The sequence below is a fragment of the Bubalus kerabau genome, chromosome 3 (genome assembly GCF_029407905.1).
Source record: "Bubalus kerabau isolate K-KA32 ecotype Philippines breed swamp buffalo chromosome 3, PCC_UOA_SB_1v2, whole genome shotgun sequence".
Taxonomy (NCBI): Eukaryota; Metazoa; Chordata; class Mammalia; order Artiodactyla; family Bovidae; genus Bubalus; species Bubalus kerabau.
In genome coordinates, this window is record NC_073626.1 from 74,376,743 (window position 1) to 74,398,481 (window position 21,739).

The 21,739-nt window shown below is 52.0% G+C and overlaps 2 protein-coding genes across 3 annotated transcripts in view; one reads left to right on the forward strand and one right to left on the reverse strand.

Annotated features, from left to right (window-relative positions):
- Nucleotides 1-3,572: 3,572 nt before the first annotated feature.
- On the reverse strand, nucleotides 3,573-6,867 carry HOXD13 (homeobox D13). Its single transcript, XM_055574726.1, has 2 exons — nucleotides 6,093-6,867; nucleotides 3,573-5,316 (listed from the first exon to the last, which is right to left on the reverse strand). The coding sequence occupies exons 1-2, from the start codon at nucleotides 6,865-6,867 to the stop codon at nucleotides 5,066-5,068; spliced, it is 1,026 nt and encodes a 341-aa protein (XP_055430701.1). The 3' UTR covers nucleotides 3,573-5,065.
- An 8,752-nt stretch (nucleotides 6,868-15,619) lies between these two features.
- EVX2 (even-skipped homeobox 2) overlaps nucleotides 15,620-21,739 on the forward strand; it is an 8,367-nt gene continuing 2,247 nt past the window's right edge. Inside the window, exons 1-3 of one of the 2 annotated variants that reach the window (XM_055574727.1) lie at nucleotides 15,620-16,046; nucleotides 16,944-17,221; nucleotides 18,530-19,249. In XM_055574727.1, the coding sequence (XP_055430702.1) occupies nucleotides 15,620-16,046; nucleotides 16,944-17,221; nucleotides 18,530-19,249 (1,425 nt within the window). Of the gene's footprint in view, nucleotides 16,047-16,943; nucleotides 17,222-18,529; nucleotides 19,250-21,739 lie in introns of those variants that run through there. The other variant, XR_008712441.1, reaches the window with a different exon arrangement.

Below are 21,739 nucleotides of genomic sequence, written 5' to 3' on the forward strand. Positions count from 1 at the left end.
CTCCAACAAAGGGCTTGGGCTGCGCTTGCAGCAGTATTTAGTTACAACCGGGAATAAGAGGGACAGGCTCAGACGATTGGACGAAACTTCGCCTGCAGGTTCTTCAAAGCCGGTCATTTCAGCACCGCCTACATCCCCCGACCCATTTCCCTCGCCCCCGCCCCCATTCAGGGTATTATGATAACACCCGCAATATTCGATGGCGAAGGACGAGGTTGCCAGGCCGAGCCAAGTCATACTGAGAGAAGATGGAAGCCTCTTTGAGTTTCCTGGACGATTTCAAGAGCTGGGGGGCATTGGGCATCGGGTACCTCTGCCTTAATGTCCCTTGGGACACTTCTTGGTCTTGACTGGCTTTGCACTCCCGTTTTCTGCTGGCTACTTGGGTCAGGCTTGCTTTTACCAGCTTTCACGTGCAGCTGAGGCCTTTTTCAGTAGGGTGCACTTCCTGGCTTGTCCAGAGAGCCCTTGGTCTGGTAAGGCCATCCTCGGTCCATAGGCCTTAGCAAAGCTAGTCCTACCCCGTCCCTCCCCACCTCATCCCTCTGGACTGGACTGTGCACAGGTGACCTGGCAGTGAAAACCCAGGGCTGCCTGAGCCCCAGGTCCCAGGCTGCCGGCATAGTTTGCTGATAGAAAAGAAATGCATCACAAATTCTGCCCAAGTTTGGCGCCCAGGAAGGAGGCTTCACATCACTCCTGGTGTGCTTCACCATGGCCCAGCCTTCTGCTCCTAGTACAGTCAGCATCCAAATCCCTGTAGAGTGCTGGTCTGGGGACCCGGGCTGCTTGATTGGACAATCGTGGCCAAAGGCTACATTCTTTTACTGGCCAGCAGTTCACCTTGGCGATTACACCCAGCAAACCAGAATTCCAAGGTGTTCATTCACTCCGTGGCGTGCAGTAGAGCGAGCTCCCCTGACCTGGTGTTGAAGAACAGAAGACCAGAGCCACCGGCCGGGAACAGCGGGGCACACCGAGGCCGCGGACTAACTGCGTTCCTCTGCTTCGCGCCTCCAGGGGCGCGCGGGCCGCTGGCGGGTTCGGAGGTCTGGCGAACAGGGAGGCGGGCGGCAGAGCTCCCTTGCTGGGAGCAATGCGGCAGCCCCCGGCCGCAGTTCCTCCGGTCCAGTGTGGCCAGAGGGCTGAGGATCCTCCTTTCTTGCCTCCGGTCCCAAGACCCCCAGCGACCCGCCTCCGCCCCAGCCTGCAGCCCGCCTCGCGGTCCCCGAGCCAAGCTGGAATTGGTTAGACTGCCAGCTCCGGCACGGAGACCACACAGGCGCCGCCGCAGGGCAAGGCTGACCACCGCGCTGCGACTTTATTGTGTGAGTTATGGCGACCAATTGGGCGGCTCTGGGGAACGCAATCGGCCTCTTCCCCTCGCTCTGGGGCGGGGGTAGGGGGTGGGGATGGGGGTGGGGTGGCAAGTCTGGGCTCCACAGGGCTCCGTCAGAGTTTCCTTAGGAGCTCAGAAACAGAGACATATTCCATTCCCTTGTCCTTTCGTGGGGGGTGTAGGCACGCGCTGCAACCTCAGTTCCTGAGGACTTAGGGAGCCTAGGCTCTCAGGGAAACTCGCCCTGTTTTCGAGGAGCTACAACCTCCCTAAGTCTGAAAGTTCCAGTTCCAAGGGGTGCCTGCAGTCTTTTGTCTTCCTACCGCAGTACCATTTCCAGGTCCAGGGGTGTCTACTTCGGACGCTTAGGCGGATGCTTGCTGCGGTTTGCCCAACGGGACTAGAGGTATAAAGGAATCAAGAGAGAAATAGAAAAGACGAACAACTAGACTCTCTTTTCTCCTTGGCTCAGATGATGCCCAGCTGCCCCATCTCATCTCCTGGGCTTATGATTTCCTAGGTCCAGCAGACAAAGTTGTATGTTAGAGCTGGCAGGCTGGGGACAGGGAGGGAGGGAGGGAGGGAAGGAGGGCGGCGAAGTGGGAGGGTGCCAGAGGCTTGGCTGGTGAACTGCAGAATGGGAAAGGAGGATATGGTCGCGGAGTTACACGGCGAGCTCTGCCAATGCCGCCTACTGCCCAGGAGATGGCGAGCGAGCTCCACGCCTGGGGAGGCGCCGCCGCACGGTCAAGATCAACAGTGAAGGACGGCTCAGCCGGCCTGGGGTCGCCAGCCTGTGCGGTCACGGCCCGCGGCCAGGCGCGGCCGAGCATCTCGGAACGCCGGAGATGGTAGCGGCAAGGCTGGCCGGGACGGCGGAGCCACAGGGATCCGGATGGCTGCCAGAGACTGGGAAGGGTCGCGGCCGCCCCTTTGTCTGGCGTAAGTCCCAGCTCCGAAGTCTTCTTCGCCTCTTGGATCGCGCGTAGACGCGGGGGCCTCGATTCTCCACCGGCGGCGCTCGAAACCTGCCAGGTTTTGGAGGCGCTCTCTCGGTGGCCTTTCAGTCTCCACCCGCAGCAAAGGCCTCTCCCCGAAGCTTCCTCCGTTCGCCTCGTGGGTCTCCCTATCAGCCCTCCGGCCGTTGATCGGCTCCGCTCCTCAATTCGGAATATAAAAGGAATGCATATAAATAACAAAGTCTTCATCTGTTATTGATTTAGCCGTCAATTCAAATTCCACTGGAGAGCGTTTGAACGCAGTTTTCATCTTCAGCAGTCCTCCTGTTTCTCTTAGGCGGGGAAAACTACAGATGAAAGGAAAACCTCGAGGCAACCCTCCCTACCATCCACGGCAGGAAACCTGAGAAATGGACCTGGGAGATGGGGTGCGGTTGTGGAGTCTGGAATTTACAAAAAGAAAAGAAGGGGAGAGGAACGACGATGGAGAAGGGAAACAGGCCCGTTTTAAATAAAAACACATCTTGTGAGAAAAAGAGAAATATGTTAGTGACTCTAACCGAAGTGGAACGTCGGGACGGTGTGGCCCCATTTTCAGGGGTTATTTCTTCTTGAGAGATTGAATCGTGGTCACTTTTCCTTTTCTCTCTGTCTCTGCTCCTGTCTGCCTGTCTCTCAATTAAAAAGAAGTTGCCTGCTCGCAGGCGGTTGCAAGATATTGGGGGGGCGGGGGGTAGGGGGAATCAAGCCGATGCGGAGAAAACGAAAGTAGCTCTAAACTTTGGGTCTCTGAGTTTTCTCTGGCAGATCCATAGGGAAATTCTCCCACTAGAAGAGTTTACATATTGTGTGAGGTTTTAAACAACTATATTTAACTTGCATACCAAAAAGTTAGCAGCCATTGAAATCATTGCGCCCGGGCGCTAACAACGAGGAGGCATCCAGTTCCTTAGCGGCCATTTCCCTGAGTGGCAAAAAGCCCTCAGAAATAAAGTTCCTAGTGCCTAAAAATTGCGTCTAGAGGTTTAGGGTGTATAATTATGGTTTCAGCCTTCAACTGCTGTATGCAGACTGCCGGGAGAAAGCGATAAGGGATAAGCCTGAAATGTTTCTTTTTCAGTTTCCAAATATGGATATGACTAATTTCAAGACCTTCCTAGAACAGATATTTATAACAGCCTTTCTAGGAAGAAAATCGCCAACCCGAGCACATATATATTATATTGGTTTAAAAAATAAAGCCATTTGAATAAACTGATAATTTTCTTTTCAAAGAGAAGTAGAATTTTATTGGGGACTTTTTTTTAAAGCTGGTCTGGTAGAAAAATATAATTTTAGACACCACAAATTATATCCTAATTTAAAGATATCACTATTTATGTTAAAGCCACGGAAAAGGAGGGGGAAAGGATGATGGAAGTGCAGAGCCTGGAGGTTTTAGAGACCAGAACTAGTGTTACATTTCCTTCATCTACAGGGAACCATGGCATTTGGGATAACAAGATTTTATAATAAATAAGAACAGTTTCTAGAGGCAACAAGAGCTTGGAAAAAGAAAACTAATGTATAAAGACTCAGAAGAAACAAGAGAGTTCTGTTTATTTGCATCTCCCTAGGAGTAAAAAGTGATTTTTAAATGCCTGAAGCACTGCCCATGTGTCTCAGCTCACAGACATTGCATCTACAAAAATAATCTCTTGTATAAATATGCAGCACTTTAAAAGTAGTTATTTATCATCATTTTCAGAGACATCTTTTATTTTTTTCTTCCTGGACTTCAGAGCTCCACATTTCCCACATTTGTTAGATGCTTTAAGCTCCAAAAGAGCCCAATACATTTGTTCAGACAGTCAAGTTCTTCACTGGGTTCTGGATTAAAGTTCCCACCCATGGCCACATCGATTCAAACCTCTTTAAGGGAACTTAGAAGATGGCCTCAATTCTAGCCCCACAAATTGGAGACCAAGGAGAAGGAATGCACTTATACCATCCATGGGTCACTCTGCGGATTGCAGACATTTAAATATCTCTGTCTAGAGAAATGAAGACATCCATGAAGACACATTTCCAAATTAAAGATTATAAAAGCACAAATCTACAGGGCGTATTGTACACATACAACAGCAAACGACCCAATGTTGGAAAGATTGTCTTCACTCCACTATTGATACAAACCCTATTTAATAAGGCAGCTGCTTTAAAAGCCATCACAGTACCTCCAGCCTCCTGTTTTCAGACTGTCCCAAGGACCCTAGAATACTGCTTGCCCAGAGCTGTTTCCATTTGCCCCAGGGTGACTGCTGAGAGCTAATGATTCAATTACCCAATCACAGGATATGAATGACTGCAAATCCAAATCCTTCTGCCCTAATGGATTATGAAGATAGTAAGTGCTGGAAACAGGCATAAAGAGCGATTTAAAAAATAAAACCCTAAAATCAGAATGGCACTTCTGAAATTCATTTGGGGGGATTATTCAAAAATACTTCAAGTCCTTTATACTGGCCTGGAGGGAGAAACAGAACATTAAAAAGTCATAAAAAATAAACCTAGACAAGAGCAAAATCAATAATAAGAAAGAAACAGAAGTACAAAGGTTGGGCAGCAAAAGGTTTTAGAGCCAGATAAGGGGAAAAGAGAAAAACAATTCACAAAATTTGCCATCACTGGCAGGGGATTGGGGGAATTAAATACATATTCAAGTCTTTCCAAAAGTCTTTTGGAGGCAACTGAAAGCATTTAAACTCTGTGGCCAATCTGGCCCACATCAGGAGACAGTGTCTTTGAGCTTGGAGACGATTTTCTTGTCTTTCACTCTTCGGTTCTGAAACCAAATGGTCACTTGTCTCTCAGATAGGTTCGTGGCAGCCGAGATTCGCCGCCGCTTGTCCTTGTTAATGAACTTGTTAACGGCGTACTCGTTCTCCAGTTCTTTGAGCTGCAGTTTGGTGTAGGGCACCCTCTTCTTTCTCCCCCGACGGTAGACACACATGTCTGGCTGATTTAGAGCCACATCCCCTGGTATTTAAAAAAAAAAAAAAAAACAGCACGGGAAAAATTAGATGGGGATATATGGAGCACACAGCTGGGGACTGTGTGTGTAGACTTGGAGAGGGTATAGAGAATGAAGAAAGCCAGGCTGTTTACATTTTATTATTATTTATACAGACATTTTATTTACACATTATTAAAGAAAGATTATTTACACTTCAAAGTGAAGGCCAATTTGATGGATCATCATGGCTTCTCACACCGGCATCTTAACAAGCCTGCGATTTTATGGTGTGGTTGCTGGGGGCTCTCATAAGGACAGTTCCTGCAAATGCTGGTTGCAAACATACGAACATACATAGACTTAAGAAAAAGCCCAGGCTATTTGTTCAGACTTTGATTTCTTGTGTTCCTTGGGACTTGTGAGCTCTTGGAAGCTTTAGTGGCATTCTGGGGCATTCTGTCCTTGGAAAGTGGGGCTCAACTTCATGACACCTCTTTGGGGAGGAGGGGCCAAGGCCTGGGCAAAGGGCAGCAAAAACCTTCAACTTTAGGAGAAAAATAGGCCTATGTCCACACACAGGAAGAAAAGGGTTGTGAGACAGTTTAATCAAGGGATGAATTTACAGATTTCACACAAACTGTTCCACTGGGTTTAACCGCGGTTGGGGGAGGAGGACAGGCACTCAACTCCCAAGTAGGGGCGCAGACTCCCAGTCCTTTCTTTTCCTTCTTTCTCTCTTCCTCTACCTCCCTCCCTGCATTTCTCCCTCTTGCCCTTTTCCCTTTCCCAACGTCCCTACCTGGAAAGGATGACTTCCAAAAGTGAGAGCCCTGTGGCTGGTCCTTGGCGCAGTACACCTGGCTGTTCCACCCGTTGGCCAGCGTCCAAGACTGGTAGCCTTCCATGGAGATGTACGCCTCGTGCCGAGGCTCCCCGGAGCCGAAGGTAGACACCATGTCGATGTAGCCGGGCACATGCTGGTAGGGGCTCGTGTAGCCCTGGTAGAAAGACACCTCCTTGGCTCGCGCGGGCACCTCGTTGGCTGGTACGCTGCTGCTTGCCAGGCCCGACACGTCCATGTACTTCTCCACCGGGAAGCCTCCCAGCGAGGCGTGCGGCGACGACTTGAGAGCATTCTGCTGTAAGCCCACGCCGTGCGACATGCGGCAGCTATAGTAGCCGTTGCCGAAGTGGTAGCCGTAACCCAGGGCTGGGGCGCCCGGGGGCGCTGCAGCAGCTGCGCCGGGCGCCGGGCACTCTTTGGCGGAGGGCGCCTCCGGGCGCGCAGCGACCACAGCCGAAGATGACGACGACGAGGCGGAGCCGGCGCGTTCAGAGGTCCCCGGGTACGCGAAGCCTGAGGCCGCCGCCGCCGCCGCGGCCGCCGCGGCCGCCGCCGCCGCAGCGCGCCCAGAGTGTGTGCCGGCGAACACTGGCGCCGAGAGGAAGCCGCGACACTGGCCCGGCGCCGCTGCCGCCACCGAGGAGGAGGAGGACGAGGAGGCCGGGGCCGCCCCGCCGGCCCCGCCGTCCGCCCGCAGCCCGTCCATGTCCCAGCTCGCGGCACGGCTCATGGCCCGGCCCGGCCCGGCCCCGGCCCCGGCCCTGTGCAGGACACCATGGCGCTGCGCGCCTCCTCCCTCTCCTTTCTCTCCTGTTCTCTCGCTCCCGCCCTCTTCCTCTCGCCCTCTCTCCCTCTGCGAGCCTCCCGCCTCCCGCCCGCCCTCCAACAGGTTAGCTCATCGCGGGACGTTTATAAAAACGAAGTTCAGGTTGGGAGGGGGCCTGGGCCGGTCGGGGGGCCGCCTCCCTCCCCGAGGGCTCCCGCTCGGGGCCGTGCCATTGGCTGCGCGGGGCCACGTGGGGATGGGGGGCGCAGGAGAGCCTGGCTCCCGGCCGGGGCCCGGGACCCACCCACCCAGGCCCCTACCCCTCCCCAGCTCTTGTGCAGCCCACCGCCCCTTTCCGCCCGCCCCCGGACTCAGGCGTTTGCGGCGCAGCCACCCCCAGGAGCTGATTGCGCGACCGCCCATCCTGGGCCCTGTCTGCGACCGAGGCGGGCGCCGAGGCCTGCGCCTTGTCTCGGCCACGGCTGTTTTTGCCACCTCTCCTCGGCTTCCTGGCTGCACAACTAAATGAAGGCAAAGGACAGAGATGATCAGAATGATGTGAAAACAGACGGGTTTTGATCCTGTTGCTTAATGCCTGGGATTAGCTGACCTAGACCCCAAACCCGAGGGAGCTAATTTTCCCTACCTTGCGCGTTGTTACAGGGCGAAGGCTTTTAATGCAAGTTCTCCCAGGCGATCCTCCGAATTAAGACCAATTGAAGCACAACCCCCTCCCCCGCCCCAATTTGCACACACTGTCCACCCGGAAAATGCCCACGAAGCCGCCCTGCGGGCGGGGGGCAGAGACTTACAAGTAAATCAAGCGGACGAAAGACCGGTCCTCGGAGCGGCGAACCCGAGAAAAGTCCGGAAGCCTGGTCCACGCTATTCGCCTCTACAGTCAAGCCAGCCGGGAGTCGCCGCCTGAGATGGGCTCCCGAGCCCTCGCGCAGCCTCCCCGGGTCCGCAGAAAGACCCTGTGGAGGGCGCCCGGAGAAAGCTACTCTGCCGCCCTCCTGGAAACTTCTGCGCCTCGCCCTGCAGCCGAACTGCCTCATGCATTTTGCAGCCACCACCCACCCCCGCCCGTTACTCACACCAATTAATTGAAAACTTCACTTTCCCAGGGACCTTTGTTTCGCTTTCTTTTCCTAGTTGCCAACTGCAGAGAATCGAGAGGGGCAGATTAAGAGAGTGTTTTTCCCAAGAAAACTTGGGGCTTGTAGTGGGAACAGCCCAAAGCAACAGGGTCTGACTTCGAGGGGGAAGAGTGCCAGGGTGCGGGGATCACAACCCTGAAGCCTTTTCAACACTTCCTTCCATTACTCGGCCACAGAATCCCAACCCATCATCCACCATCTTAGCCACTGTCTGGTGTGAGTCCTGTGGCAAATTTAAGGATCCACTTTAGAAGCAACGTTACATCTAATGAGCCGAGGTTATTGGAGTGTGTGGGAGAGCCCTCAGAGTGAGCCCATTTTGTTCTGTAGGATTAGCTCCCCAGGCCAGCCCATTTCCAAGAAAATTGCTTCCACGAGCCTGTGATTGGTGAGGCCAGCCGTCACCTAGCCCTGCTGTTTCTGGACCAAGACAGGACCTGGATGGGGCAAGCAAAAGAGCCAGGGAGGCCGTCTTGGGCCTGGTCAGACATCGCAGGGTGGGCTGGTGGTGTTGGGAGTGTTGACACGCAAAAACGCAGTAACCATAAAAGGCTCAAATAAAGGGGAAAGTTATGAGAGGGGCGCTGGAAAGGAAAAGCAGGAGACTTGACCTTTTTGAAGTCTTAGACATGTTCATGACCAATTCGAGACAGGAGGGGCCTAAGCCTCTGCATAAAATTGTAGGGAATGTAACTCTGCTGGTGAGAACAATTTTGGCTACTTGAGAGAAGGCAGAAGTTAGCAAGAGAAGCTGGATTTTTTTGTTGTTTATTTGTTTATTTAATACCAGCCAGAGCCAGGTAACAAGGTTGCTGACTTTTTGGAAGAGTTTGGCTAGGGTCTCTTTACCCAACAATATCATTACCAAACCAATCATGGAGGCTGCCCTGAAATGCTCTTCTTTTTCCTTTGTATCCTTTTCTTTTTCTCAGAGAGGGAAAACATGTAGATACTTAAAAAATTTTTTTCTGTGACCTCAACAAATTAGTCGAAATATTTCTGAAACATAACTGGAACCAACGAACTTTCAGCCTCTTATAACTAAATATCACTGTGATTTTGAGTTCTGGAATTTCTGTTCCATTTTTATCTGTTAATACATATTAATGACTGATTATATGCTTAAAAATGAGGAAAATGACATTAAGATGAGAAGGAAGGACTTGTCAAGTTTTTCTGATTTCAGACAGCCCCTCATTTTTGGCTTAATTGTCAATGCAGCAAAGTAAGTTGTTCAGGACTGGAAGCAAAGTCTGAATTAATGCTCTGTGAAAGACACTTCTCAATGGTGGCCATGTCTCTAGTTTCCTTGTGGAACTCTGGCAAGACATGGCGTTACTCTACCCATCCTAGCCAGTGGATATTCAGAGACCAGGGAGGTTTTGAATAATAAGCCTAGCCTCTTGCTATTCTGCAGTTGTATTCTCTTCCAGTACAGCCTTCTAGATCCTGGCCCTGGAGGAGGGGATTCCCCTTAGGAAGGAGGTTCTGACTTGACCCTGTGAAGGCCCCCTAAACCCAGCACCCCAGGGCAACTTCTGCTATTAGATCATGGGGCTGTGGTTGAGTACCACGCAAAGTCAGGGCTGCTCTGTTTATGAACTAAGATGACACACAGTTTACAACTCAGAGTGGTAGGCAGTGGAGGAATTTTGAGGCTGAACTTGCAGAAACATTTCATTTAGCTTGTATATCCTGTATCCAAGCTGATTTTAGGTTTAAACTTCATGGGAAATTTTTTCTTTAGCTGGCCAGGAGCACAGATTGTATGTGTATGTTGAGGGGGTGTATTATGTTGGGGCTTTAACAACAGAAATAGTCTTTGTAACATGAAAATCTTTGCAGCCAAAAATCTTTGCAGTCTCCAAAAACTGATGTGCAATTATTCACTGAAACCAGTTTTGCCATCTTTCCTGATTTTGGCGAGAAACTCAAGATGGCCCTTCATTGCCCAAAGCCCCGCTCTCCTCTCCCACTTGCTCCTTTCCCTCCTTAGCCTGCCCAAACACTCTTTTTTGGAAATTAATGCTGTTCTGGAAGTTACATCCTCTTTTTTCCTCCTTGGGGCTGATATTTCAGATCATGTCCCTGTCCTGAATTGGGGAATGGGTAGATACAGGCTGCAATTTAGATTTATTGAAGAACATAAGTTCCTCCCCTTGCCAAGAAAGCATCGAGCTCAATTAATCCTTAATCGGTGGCCATTACAACAATAACCTGGTCCTAACAGAATGGAGTCGCAGGAACTACTTTGAAAATGTTTTCTTTGATGGCCACACCAGAAAGTACAGGACACCACCCTAATTAACTTGTAAGAAGCCAAAACTTCAGTGTAGAAATAGTCTTAATTCCAAAGTAAAGTCTTAAATCCAGTGGAACAGGCTGGACAGTTCTTGGTTAAGACCAAGTCTGTGCTCTGCCAACTTTGGAGCTAATTTTCCCTCTGCAGGCAATACCCAGTTTCACTCAGGCTGGAAATATCGAAAGGATTAAAAACAACAAACCCGGGGTAAAGAAAGGGGTCGTTAGCAAAAGTGAGACAGCGGAATCCTGAGTTTAGGCACTTAATGTGTCTGAGATGTATTCCGTTTGAATTTAACAATATAGGCTTTATTAAATGTAAATTGTTTGCAACAACAAAAAACCGCTTCAAACCGAAGTGTTATTTGGTGAAACCAGGTTTACCTCCCGCAGGGCGGTGGGCTCCTCCAGTCCTGGAGGGAATTAAGCACAGGGAGTCTTCCCTCTCACAGAAGCACTAACCTCACTACGAAGGGGACGCCGCAGCGTGGGTGCAGAGCTGGAGGAAGAACCGGATAACTTGTTGCTCCTCACCCCCCACCCCCCGCCCGCAAAACAAAAGATGGGACTGCAAACCATCTTCCCCTGTTTTGTCCGACAACTCAAGGTGTGAGGTTGCCCTTGGAATACTTCTCCAGCAGTATCAGTAACTGAAGTCCAGTAAGTGCTCACTCTGTCGGCCCTTTGAGATGAAAGAAAATAAGTAAGTCTCTCTGTCTCTCCTTCCTCCCCCGCATTCCGCAGAGCCCCGCTGTCCCTGTGGGAAATCCACTTGTGGTCATCGACAGAACGAAGGGATGAAGTGTAGGGAAATGCCTAACCACGAAGGGGCGGGGGTTGGGGTGGGGGGCGGGGAGGAGGAGAAGGGAAGGAGGCGGAGGAGTAAGTGATGGGGCTTAGCTTCCCGGCTGGACCGCGCGCAGTTCCCCAGGTCCGGCGCTAGATGTCCCTGCAAGTTTTCCTGTCGTGTCGGAGGGCGCGCGGGCTTCAGGCAGGCAGCGAGTCGGGTTAGTCCAGGAGTCCAGGGAGAAAGTACCCTCCCAGCCCCCACCCAAGGCGGTCCAGTGGGCGCAGGATTGTAGGAGAAAAGAGGAGAAGAAATAGACGCAGCCAGAGAGGCCCGGGAGGGAGAACGCGAGGCCGGCCTGCAGAGGGAAGGCAGCAAAAGTTTGCCAGTTACAGAGTCCGCGCTGGAGTCGCCAGACCCACATCTTTGCTAATAAACCGAAACCCCCGAGCCGTGGCAGCGGCACTAAGCCTAAAGAAAATGTACCCGGAGATCGAAGCCCAGGACCTAGCCGTCCTGCTCTCCGCCTCCACCCAGCGGCCCCTGTCCTGGAGAGGGCTTGCGTCCCGCTGTGGACCTGCCAGTTTTGAGCCCCGTTCGCTGGGAGTCTTCCTCCGAAGTCAGGAGACAGGCCCCAGCGAGGTTTTGGGGGTTCTACGGCATCTCGGGCTCTACGGGCACCCTTCACCCTTCGGACAGCCTGCACACATTTTCATTACCTTCAGTCGAAAGCCAAAAGTGTTTACCACTTCACCTCGCAGGACCCGCCGCTGCTCAAGAAACAGATATTTAGTCTGGAGGCCTAACAACAACAACAACAAATTTAGGCCTCTTTCATGTAATTCCTCCTTTGGAGCAAAAAGTGCTTTTCAGTCCTTTTGGAGAAAGCCTTCCTGAACCCTCACCCCCAACGCATCTTAAAAATTCCTGCCAAAGCGTGCGGGCATGGGTTAACTTTTTTTTTTTTGAGTGAGTGAGTCTTGTGCCTTGGTAGTGAGTAGGGAGTCCTGGTGGCCTGGAGGCTGTGTCTGAAAACCAGGGACTTTTGACAGGCCGAACCCAGTCTCAGTCTGGACATTCCAGAGGTTCAAGGTTTGGGCATTTCAATAATAACCCTCAACAGAATTGTGTCAGTCTTCTCACTACCTCTATACAGACTAAATGTTTTTGAGGTAGGCCTATATTTAAAGAAGACATATACAAAATAAAAGAACCAACCAAAAATGCTGCCCAAAGCTTTATAATACAGTATAGTTTGGATGCGATCAGAGATAACTTAAATCACAAGCAAACTGTCTAACCTCCATGTAGAAAGGTTCTCATCTCTGAAAAAGGGATAGTAATAGAATCAATTTCTATAGTTGTGAGTTTTAGAGGAGCTAATATATGTAAAAAGCACTTGTAGTTTCAGAGTAAAAGCTCAATACAGCTCGGCCAGTATTACTACTACTAGTAGATGTGAAATCTAAATAAATTAAGGGACATTAAATATTGGTATGTTCAGTGTCTCCCATGAAACACTGTCTGCTAAACGGACTTCATGAACAATTATAGGTGTCTTTTAGTGTGAAGAGTTTTCCTGACATGCTCTCGAATGTACTTTTCATAATAAACGTGCTATAATAGCAATATTAGTATTATTTAAAAGGTGCAAAATAATTTTCAAAACCACTAATAAATGAAGGTGTCGCCAAGAAATGGTGTTCTCCCTTTCCATCAGACTGAGGTACGATTTGCCACAGGCTTTGGCACTAGAGCCGAAGGGTCCCAGAGGAAGGGAAGAAGTTGGAGACCCACCCACGGGGTGAAGGAGGAAGGGGCTGCGCTCAACACCCAGCCACCCAGCGGCGGCTCCTGCGATTGAAAGTAGCTCACAGCCGCTGAAACCGCTAGGAAAACAGACGGGGGCGCCAAACGACAGCAATAAAGACATTCGCGACTTCCGCCTAAGTCGCGCCTCCGCGGATCCCACCCTCTGCCAGGGCCTTGACCCGCCCACGGACCAGAGCCTGGACCGAAGTGTCCCGTTCAGTCCCCAAAGCTAAGTGGGACTAAGGGGAACACTTCCCAAGTTCCTGGGACAGCCCCCCTCCTCTGGGCGCGGCCTGCCAGAGATTGTGAAACTGGGCACCCGGACTATGGAGCAGGAAAGGAAAGGTGGGGGCATCCGCTAGGCTGAGCTCGGACCACGTTAATGGCCTGAAAGCTAGCGCAAGAAGGGCTCATAGTGCTTGGAATAAGGTGGCCTCTGGGGCAGGGGCCGAGGTGGAAGCGGACTATGTCCTCCTCCGAACTCCTGACGCCCACTTTGTGTCCCATCTCTCACCTCCCCAGCCACCAGGCAGGTGCTCCAGCTTTCCATTTTTCACCTTTGGGGGTAGAATTCCGTTTATAACCTTAAAGAGGTGGGATTGATTTTCGAAGCAAAGCTCGCGTTTAAGTTGGTGCCAAGGGGAACAGGAGAGAAACTTTTGGCATTGACTGTGTGTATAAATGTATATAAATATATTTCACACCTCGTCTCCTCTTACATTCCTGACTCCCCCAATGGGTACAAGGTTAAAAGGAAAGCGCCAACAGAAAGATGGGCAAATAGATCTCGGGTTTGCCCCTAACACACCCCCTAGGTCCTGGGTGTGGCGGCAGGGAGGAAAGGCGGGGGGGGGGGGCGGGGGGGTCTGGGTTGGGGTCTGGGTTGGCGGTGAGGCGGGGATGCGGGACCCGAGACTAGCGCCCAGATTGCCAGGGTCTCTCCGCCTCTTTGGAAGCTCCGCAGGCCGATCTCCCGGTCTTGTCTCCATCCGCCCTTGTTCCTGCCTGCGGTCGTGGACCTCTCTCCCTGGGCAGCTGGTAGGTGGACTTGTACAGCTAGTTGGGGGTCCGAGCACCGTGGCGCGCAAGCGAGGGAGGAGACGCGCAACGGCCTTGGGTGAAGATTGATCTTCGTTAAAATGGTTGCCTCCAGCGTCATTATGACCATCAAAGTTATCACCAAGAGGCTCAGCCGCCAAGCTCAGGTCGGGAGGAGCAGCGGCAAGGCTAGTCCGCGATTTTTCGCGCGCAGACCCAGCGCAGAGATTATCCGAGGCCACAGGTAAGGGGCTGGGGCGGGAGAAGGGAGGAAGGCGAGAAAGAAGAAGGGCACAGTGGGAAAGAGAGGGCAGGAGGATGGTAGGGAAGGGAACCAAGGCTGTTTTTTCTCATCTTTGACCTCGAAATCCAGCGACTTTGCCACAAATAATTCGATGTGAGAAGGGGTTGGGGAAAAGCTGGCAACGTAAAAGTGGAATTGGGGCCGCCCATATGGCGCTGTAAATTGCGACTGTATTTAAAGTTAGCTGTAGAATTCTGCTATGAAATCGTCCAGCCGAGTTCATTTCCCCCAGGGAAAATGCGTAGGCGAGAAGCCTATCCATCAGCAGGATTATAGAAGTGAAAAACCCGGGACTTCAAGTTCAGAACTCACTCTGCAAACGGTGTTAAAAAATCAGGGAGGACCTAATGATTTCCGTTTGGAGGCGCGGGCCCAACGCACCTCCCCAGCCACGTAGCACTGAAGTGCTTTCAAAACTCTAGGAGATTCTCTCTCTCTCTCTCTCCCTTCTGGGGTGGGAGGAGAGCAGCCAGGCTGAGATGAAGTGGGGAGGGAGAGAACTCGGCGTCCTATTTGTTAAATAAAACACATATTTGGTTCTGAAATTCTAAAGATAAGTAATCCAGACAGGAGCGCAAGATCTTCTCCTTATGCAACTCTTCCAACATCCTCCCCCTTGTCCCCCCTCCCTCTTGTAAATGTAAAAAAAAAAAAAAACCAAAAAAAAACCCACTTCGCGACGATCTACTCTGGAAAATCAAAGCATTATCTATTATTTAACACGTATCTATGTCCGAGGAAAAATGAGGAAGGCGCTGCATGATTAGGACCTAAGGGGCAACCCAGCAAACTGAGAGCGTAATGATGCCCCTAAATGAAGGGGGAAATGTGCCGCGGCGCGCTCTATTAATCAGACTGTCAATTTCACCCCCGAGGCCAAACCCCCGGGCGAGCAGAACCGGCTCTGAGCGGGCAAAGGACCGGAGACTTCCTCCTCACTTCTTGTCTCTTCTCGCCTCCTACCTGGATCTATTTGTCTGCTCTGAAGCCGCCTTCATTACCCACTGACAGGAACGTGTATTTATTTGCTTATAAACCTGTTACAATAAATGATTATTCGAACAGCGTCATTCGTACCTTAATGACGAGCGAGCGCTACTTTTTGATGAATGACATCTCGGGCTCGGAAGGATGTATGGGTCATTTTGACCAGTCATTCCCTCGCTCTGGCATCCCACAATTTTTCCGCCTCCCTCCAAAAGAGATAATAATATTTAGAGGCGCTCGCTGGGGCTGAATGAGAATTAGCCCTCGGCGTAGCCCATCATTAGGACGGGACAGCCGGGCCACTGTGACATTTTTTAGAAAGCTGAAATGATGGAAAGAATAAGAAAAGAGATGATTCTGATGGAGAGAGGGCTGCACAGCCCTACGACCGGCAAGAGATTCTCCAATTTGTCTGACTCGGCTGGCAATGCTGTGCTTGAGGCCCTGGAAAATTCGCAGCACCCGGCTCGCCTCAGCCCGCGCCTGCCGTCCACCCCCCTGCACAGCGCTTTGGGAGACCTCCCTGCCAAGGGCAAATTCGAAATAGACACTTTGTTCAACCTGCAGCACCCGAGCAGCGAAAGCACCGTCTCCTCCGAAATCGCGTCTGCCGCGGAGGGCCGAAAAAAGCCGGGTCATTATTCAGAGGCGGCCGCCGAGGCAGACATGAGCAGCGACGTGGAGGTGGGCTGCTCGGCGCTGCGCTCCCCCGGCGGCCTCGGAGCGGTTCCGCTCAAGGAAAACAATGGCAAAGGTAATCTCGCTGCCCGCGCCGCGCTCTCCGGTCCCATTCTCTATGTTCCTTCGCTGCCCTGAGGGCCCTTCGTGGTGCCTTTGCCCCTCTCCGACCCTCTGCAGCGAGCTGCACCGAGCTGGTTCGGGCGGGGGCGGGACGCAGGCGTGGGACCGTGCCCTCCAGCTCTGCTCCTTGAGCCTTCCAGAGAGACGCAGGCCTACGGCCTGCCCTCGCTCCTAAGTCGGAGAAAAGATTTTTCGCTTGCGGGTCTAAACGCCCGTGCGAGCCGATCGACCCCGAGCCATCCACTGAGTCTGTCCGGGGGAAGGGTGCCCTGGGCAGCTGCTCTGAACTCCGCGGCCTCTGAACCCCGAGGCCGAGCGGAGGAAGCATTCTAAATAAGACAAGGGAGCCTCGCTGGGCACCTTTGGGAGACCCTCTTGGGTCAGCTGGAGAAAGTTGAAAAGTAGAGTTCACCCCTCAATGGTTCCGGTTTGAGTTGTTGCTGTCTTTCGAATCTTGAAATATTTTAAACAAAATTCCAAAGCCAGTCAAAGGAAGGTTAGAGGCCGACAGAAAGCTGCCCTGTGGTCTCCAGATCAAGGAAAATCCAGAGCTTCCCAAACTGAGTTTAGATGTAGGCTTTTTCCCTTGGCCAGTTTTCCTCCTGAGTTGAAAATTTCCAATTATTAAAACAAAACTACCGCCCTTACTTGAGTTCCTATTATTTGGTTATGAAGGACTCCCCAAACTTTATTGATTCCATTAACGGCAGCAATTTGTAAACATGACAGACCCCATCAATTTAGGCAGCGCCTCGCCCTCCTCTTGTGGCTTCCCCCATCCGCGTGCAGCCTCAGCGCGGGGATCTCGGTCCTACAGTGACTCATGCGCTGCCGGCCGTTTGTTTGGCAGGGTTCGCAGAGAGTGGCTCAGCCGCGGGCACCACGACGTCTGCGACAGGCTCCGGCCTCGGCAGCCTGCATGGAGGCGGCGGCGGCGGCGGCAGCGGCGGGGGCACGGCGCTGGGCGGCTCCGGCTCTGGCGCGGATCAGGTGCGGCGCTACCGCACGGCGTTCACCCGCGAACAGATCGCCCGCCTGGAGAAGGAGTTCTACCGGGAGAACTATGTGTCGCGGCCACGCCGGTGCGAGCTAGCCGCTGCACTCAACCTTCCCGAAACCACTATCAAGGTATTGATTCCAGCACGCGCCTGTTCTAGCCTCCCCCGGGTGTGTGGGTTGATTTTTATTTCTCCTTTTTGGGCGACTAGGTTTAGCTGAGGGCCTGAAAACCCACGGGGAGAGTCACCAAAGGAATTGGCATATTTATTTCTCAGTTGCCTTATCCGAAGGGCTAGCCGGTCTGGCTCACCTAGAAAGGGCCCCGAATAGCGCAGCCCATGCCGCAAATGCTCGCCTCCGCCCAGCGCGTGCTCAGGTGCCCCTAACCCTTCTCCGCGGCTCCACTTTCCCCTCGGCGGCAAAGCCAGCTGGTCTTTGTTGCTCTGGCACGAACCAGAGGTGAAACTTTTCAATTGCTCTTGATCTTGGAGGTTTATTTTTCACATAAATCGTTACAAGGAGAAAGGATAGTGTATTTTTTAAAATCGATGGGGTTGAGAAATAGTTTTCTAAACATTTTTCTCCTGGGCAACGGGAAAGAAAGCAAGCTCCTGGGGGGCGGGGGGCAACGAAATTGTCCTTATTAACATCTCTTTAGGTGATTAATTTTATTTTACGTCCAGGAAAGATAGCCGGGAGGTTGGGCGACTTGGTGAACTCTTCAAGGAGGATCTGGCATTCTAAAAAAAGAAAAGAGGAAACTCCATGGGATGGGGAGGAGTGTGCAAGTCTCTCTTCAGTTTGGTCGGGCTTTCTTTAATTTAGAGTTGTGACGAATGATGTCTTCATTAGAAACTGTGTTGGGAGGGGTAGAAAAGTCCCCTTCCCAGTTTAAGAGGATGTTGTTCCCGCCATTCATTTGAAGCAAATGATTTCAACAAAACCATCCCTTCAATATCAGAACCGGACCCATGCCCCTCGGGATAATTCCTCACAGCTCAGAGGACTCAAGACCTCACGCGGCGACTTTTTACAAAAGCTGCGGCGGCAGCTTCTCTTCAAAGGAGCCCTAGAATCCTCGTGCAAATCCTGGGATTGAGAGACGGGTGCTCAGCGAGGCCGGGCAACCTGTGGGTGGCGAGAAAGAGAGGAAAGGTTGGGTTGGGACGAGGAAGCGCATTCTAAAGCTAGAGAATAGAAGCTCCAGGAGCCGCAGCAATCGGACATATGGAAGAAGATTATTTTCGCTGAGGAGAGTGTGCCTACGGCGCTTCACACTGCCGCTCACACTGTCTCAGCTGGAAGAGAGGACTCGGCCCGGTCGGAGGGGCGTAGGCCAGGCCATTCCGAGGTCTGGGAGGGGCGGGGAGGCCCGGGGCGGGGGCTGGGACCTCCGGGCGCTCCCTAACTCGGGCCGCGGCGCGGCTATCCCTACAGGTATGGTTCCAGAACCGGCGCATGAAGGACAAGCGGCAGCGTCTGGCCATGTCGTGGCCGCACCCGGCCGACCCCAGCTTCTACACCTACATGATGACGCACGCGGCCGCCACCGGAAGCCTGCCCTACCCCTTCCACTCGCACGTGCCGCTGCACTACTACCCGCACGTGGGTGTCACGGCCGCGGCCGCGGCGGCTGCGGCCTCTGGCGCAGCCGCCGCGGCCTCATCGCCCTTCGCCACTTCCATCCGCCCGCTGGACACCTTCCGCGCCCTCTCGCACCCCTACTCGCGGCCCGAGCTGCTGTGCAGCTTCCGCCATCCCGGCCTCTACCAGACACCCGCGGCTGCCGCCGGGCTTAACAGCGCGGCTTCGGCCGCCGCGGCTGCTGCAGCTGCGGCGGCCGCGGCCTCTTCGGCCGCGGCGGCCGGGGCGCCCCCCAGCGGCGGTTCCGCACCCTGCTCGTGCCTCAGTTGCCACAGCAGTCAGTCGGCCGCAGCCGCCGCCGCCGCCGCCGCCGCCGCTCTGGGCTCCCGGGGTGGCGGCGGGGGCGGCGGGGGTGGCGGCGGCAGCGCAGGGGCCGCCGGGGGCTCGGACTTCGGCTGCAGCGCTGCGGCGCCGCGCTCTGAGAGCGGCTTTCTGCCCTACTCAGCCGCTGTGCTAAGCAAGACCGCCGTGAGCCCTCCGGACCAGAGGGACGAGGCGCCACTCACCAGATAACTACGTCGCCGCCGCCAGGGGGCTGCGCCCGACGCTCCGAGTGTGCCCCGGGAGTCCCCTGAGCGCCCCCCATGCCCTCTTTGCGCCCACGTGCCCTCTGCGCTCCGCCTGCTGCTGAGGCTCTCGCCAGGGGGCGCCCCGGCGCGGGAGGTCGCAGGGAACTTGCCCCGAGTTGGGGGGAAAGAGCCAGCTCGAAAGCCCGGCGTCCGTCCCCTCAAATTATTTCTATTTTTGTATTTTCTACCCTGCCGCCTCCCCTCCTTTTAAGTGTGTTTCCCGTCGCCCAGACCCCGCTTCCTGCCTCTGTCCCGAGCTCTTGGTCTCCCCAAGACAATCTCCTCGCGTCCGAAACCAGTCCGCTGTGGTCTCGGGCCCAGGCTGAAGCCGTCAGGCCTAGTTTCTCGGCTGAGCCACGTGGCCAAAAGCAACGGAAAACCACAACAAAGAGAGTAGGGAATGGTGTGTGCTAGTGCGGTGTGCGGGAGGGAAATCCACCCCGTTGTTCCCGCTGCTGCTGTGTTTCTTCCATCCTTTCATTTTCTTTAAACGAGGGTGAGAGGAGGTAGCAGTTTTTCTCTTAGCCTGAGCTTGTTAGGGGCCTTATACGAGGAGAGCGGAAGAATGGAGGTCTGAGGAGGCCTAGAGGGCGGATGGAGAGTGCGGGCGGCCGCGGGTGTAGAGAGTGTTTACTGCGTGCAGGGGACAAGGATGTTGGGGCTGTGGCCGCGGTCCCGGGAAGGACAAAGCCACGAAGCCGAGATGCGAAGAGGCGCAGTCCCGCCTCCTCTCTCGGCCCACCGCCGATCTCTCTACTGATCTTCGGTTTGGGTTGGAGGCGTCTTGCATATTCTTGTGCAAAAAGTAATGGTTAATGAGAGTGGCACAGCCAGACCAGGGGAGGAAAGGCAAACGGAGGGATGAGGAGGGCAAGACTGAACGATCTCGTAGTATTTGAAGAATCGTTTTAAACTTAGTTTTCCAACGACTGGGTTCCACTCCATATGGGAAATACTTGAATCTCTAGATATATATTATCCTGAAGCATTTACTTAGACACTTTTCTAAGTTCGAACTCTATTCCCTTCACCCCCTTCCCTCCTCGCTTTCCTTTTCCTCGGGTAAAATGGTTCTTGGCTTATTTCTCACGCATGTCTATTGCGCCTTCGCCTCTGCAAAGCCACCGCTGGGTTGCTGAGACTGGCTCTGCCAACCCTGGCTACTGGAGGGGTTTCCTTGAACTTGAAGAAAGGCACATCAAAACACACCAGTGTTAACTGCCACGTCAATTTTGATGCTAATAATGTGCAGATTATGACGAAAATTGCCAATCATGCTCTCTGATGGACCTCCTTTGAATGTGGAATTGGAGAAAAGTTCCCCGCACGGAGACCTGCTGTCAAGTACTAACAACCCGCTAAGGGAAGTCATTAGGAGAGACGGATAAGAGACTCGGTACATAAAACAATGTTCTTGGTGCATAGAATGTATGTTATTTAATGTTATCTCTGTTACCTGAAGTGATTTCGCAGAAGAAAGCCACGTTCTTATCATCTCAATTGCCAATTTTCATTTTGGTAACTTGGACGCCCTGGGTAGACTTTTCTCTGTTAAGTTGATATTCCACCAATGTGAACAGCCTCATTAAATCAAGCCCAGATATTTCCATAATGCTCCCCGCAGAGCCACTTCGCTCCTCACATAATGAGATTTTCTGAAGAGCTGAAGCCCTAAAATAACTTGCTAGTGCATGTTTAGACCCAGCGAAGTGGGTATGTGTGTGTATTTAATGTAGGTGTGCTACCTACAGATTCCTGTATGTGTGTGTATATATATGTATATATACATACATATATAAATATCTGTTCTCTTAAACATAAACATAAGAGATACACACACATCCATATATACCCATTGGCATTCTTTTCTGTGATTTATTTCAAATTTGTGTTCTGACATACTTGTGTTAAAGACACTGGATTTTAAAAATTTATTTCCTAAAAATAGGCTTTCAGGAAACTTTTGAAAGAATTCACTTTACAGGGGAAATTGTTATTTTCATCAAATGGAAAATATTTCAAGGGGAAACAGTATTTTCCCTGGAGTCTATTAAAATATTCCCATAAAATATTAGAGAACTTCCCAATGAAATAGCAATGATCTAAAGCTCAATTTTTTGTTTTCTTTTTTCTTTAAAGCAATGAGACTACTTGTGTTAAAATTGATTATTACAGCTCTTACTGCGTTTACATTAAAAATATTAATATATAATTTAAGGCTAAATAAAGTAAACCAAAATATGGTACCCTTTTATCAGCTTTACCTTTGTAGATTGTTAAAGTCCTTTCTTATGATCAGCTATCAGATGTATATAAATACTTTAGGCAATAATGTTTACATTTCCCTCCAAAATATATATAATTGATGAGAACGCTGGTTGGTCAAATTAACATAAATTCATCTTATATTAGGTCCATTGGATCTGATTATTAT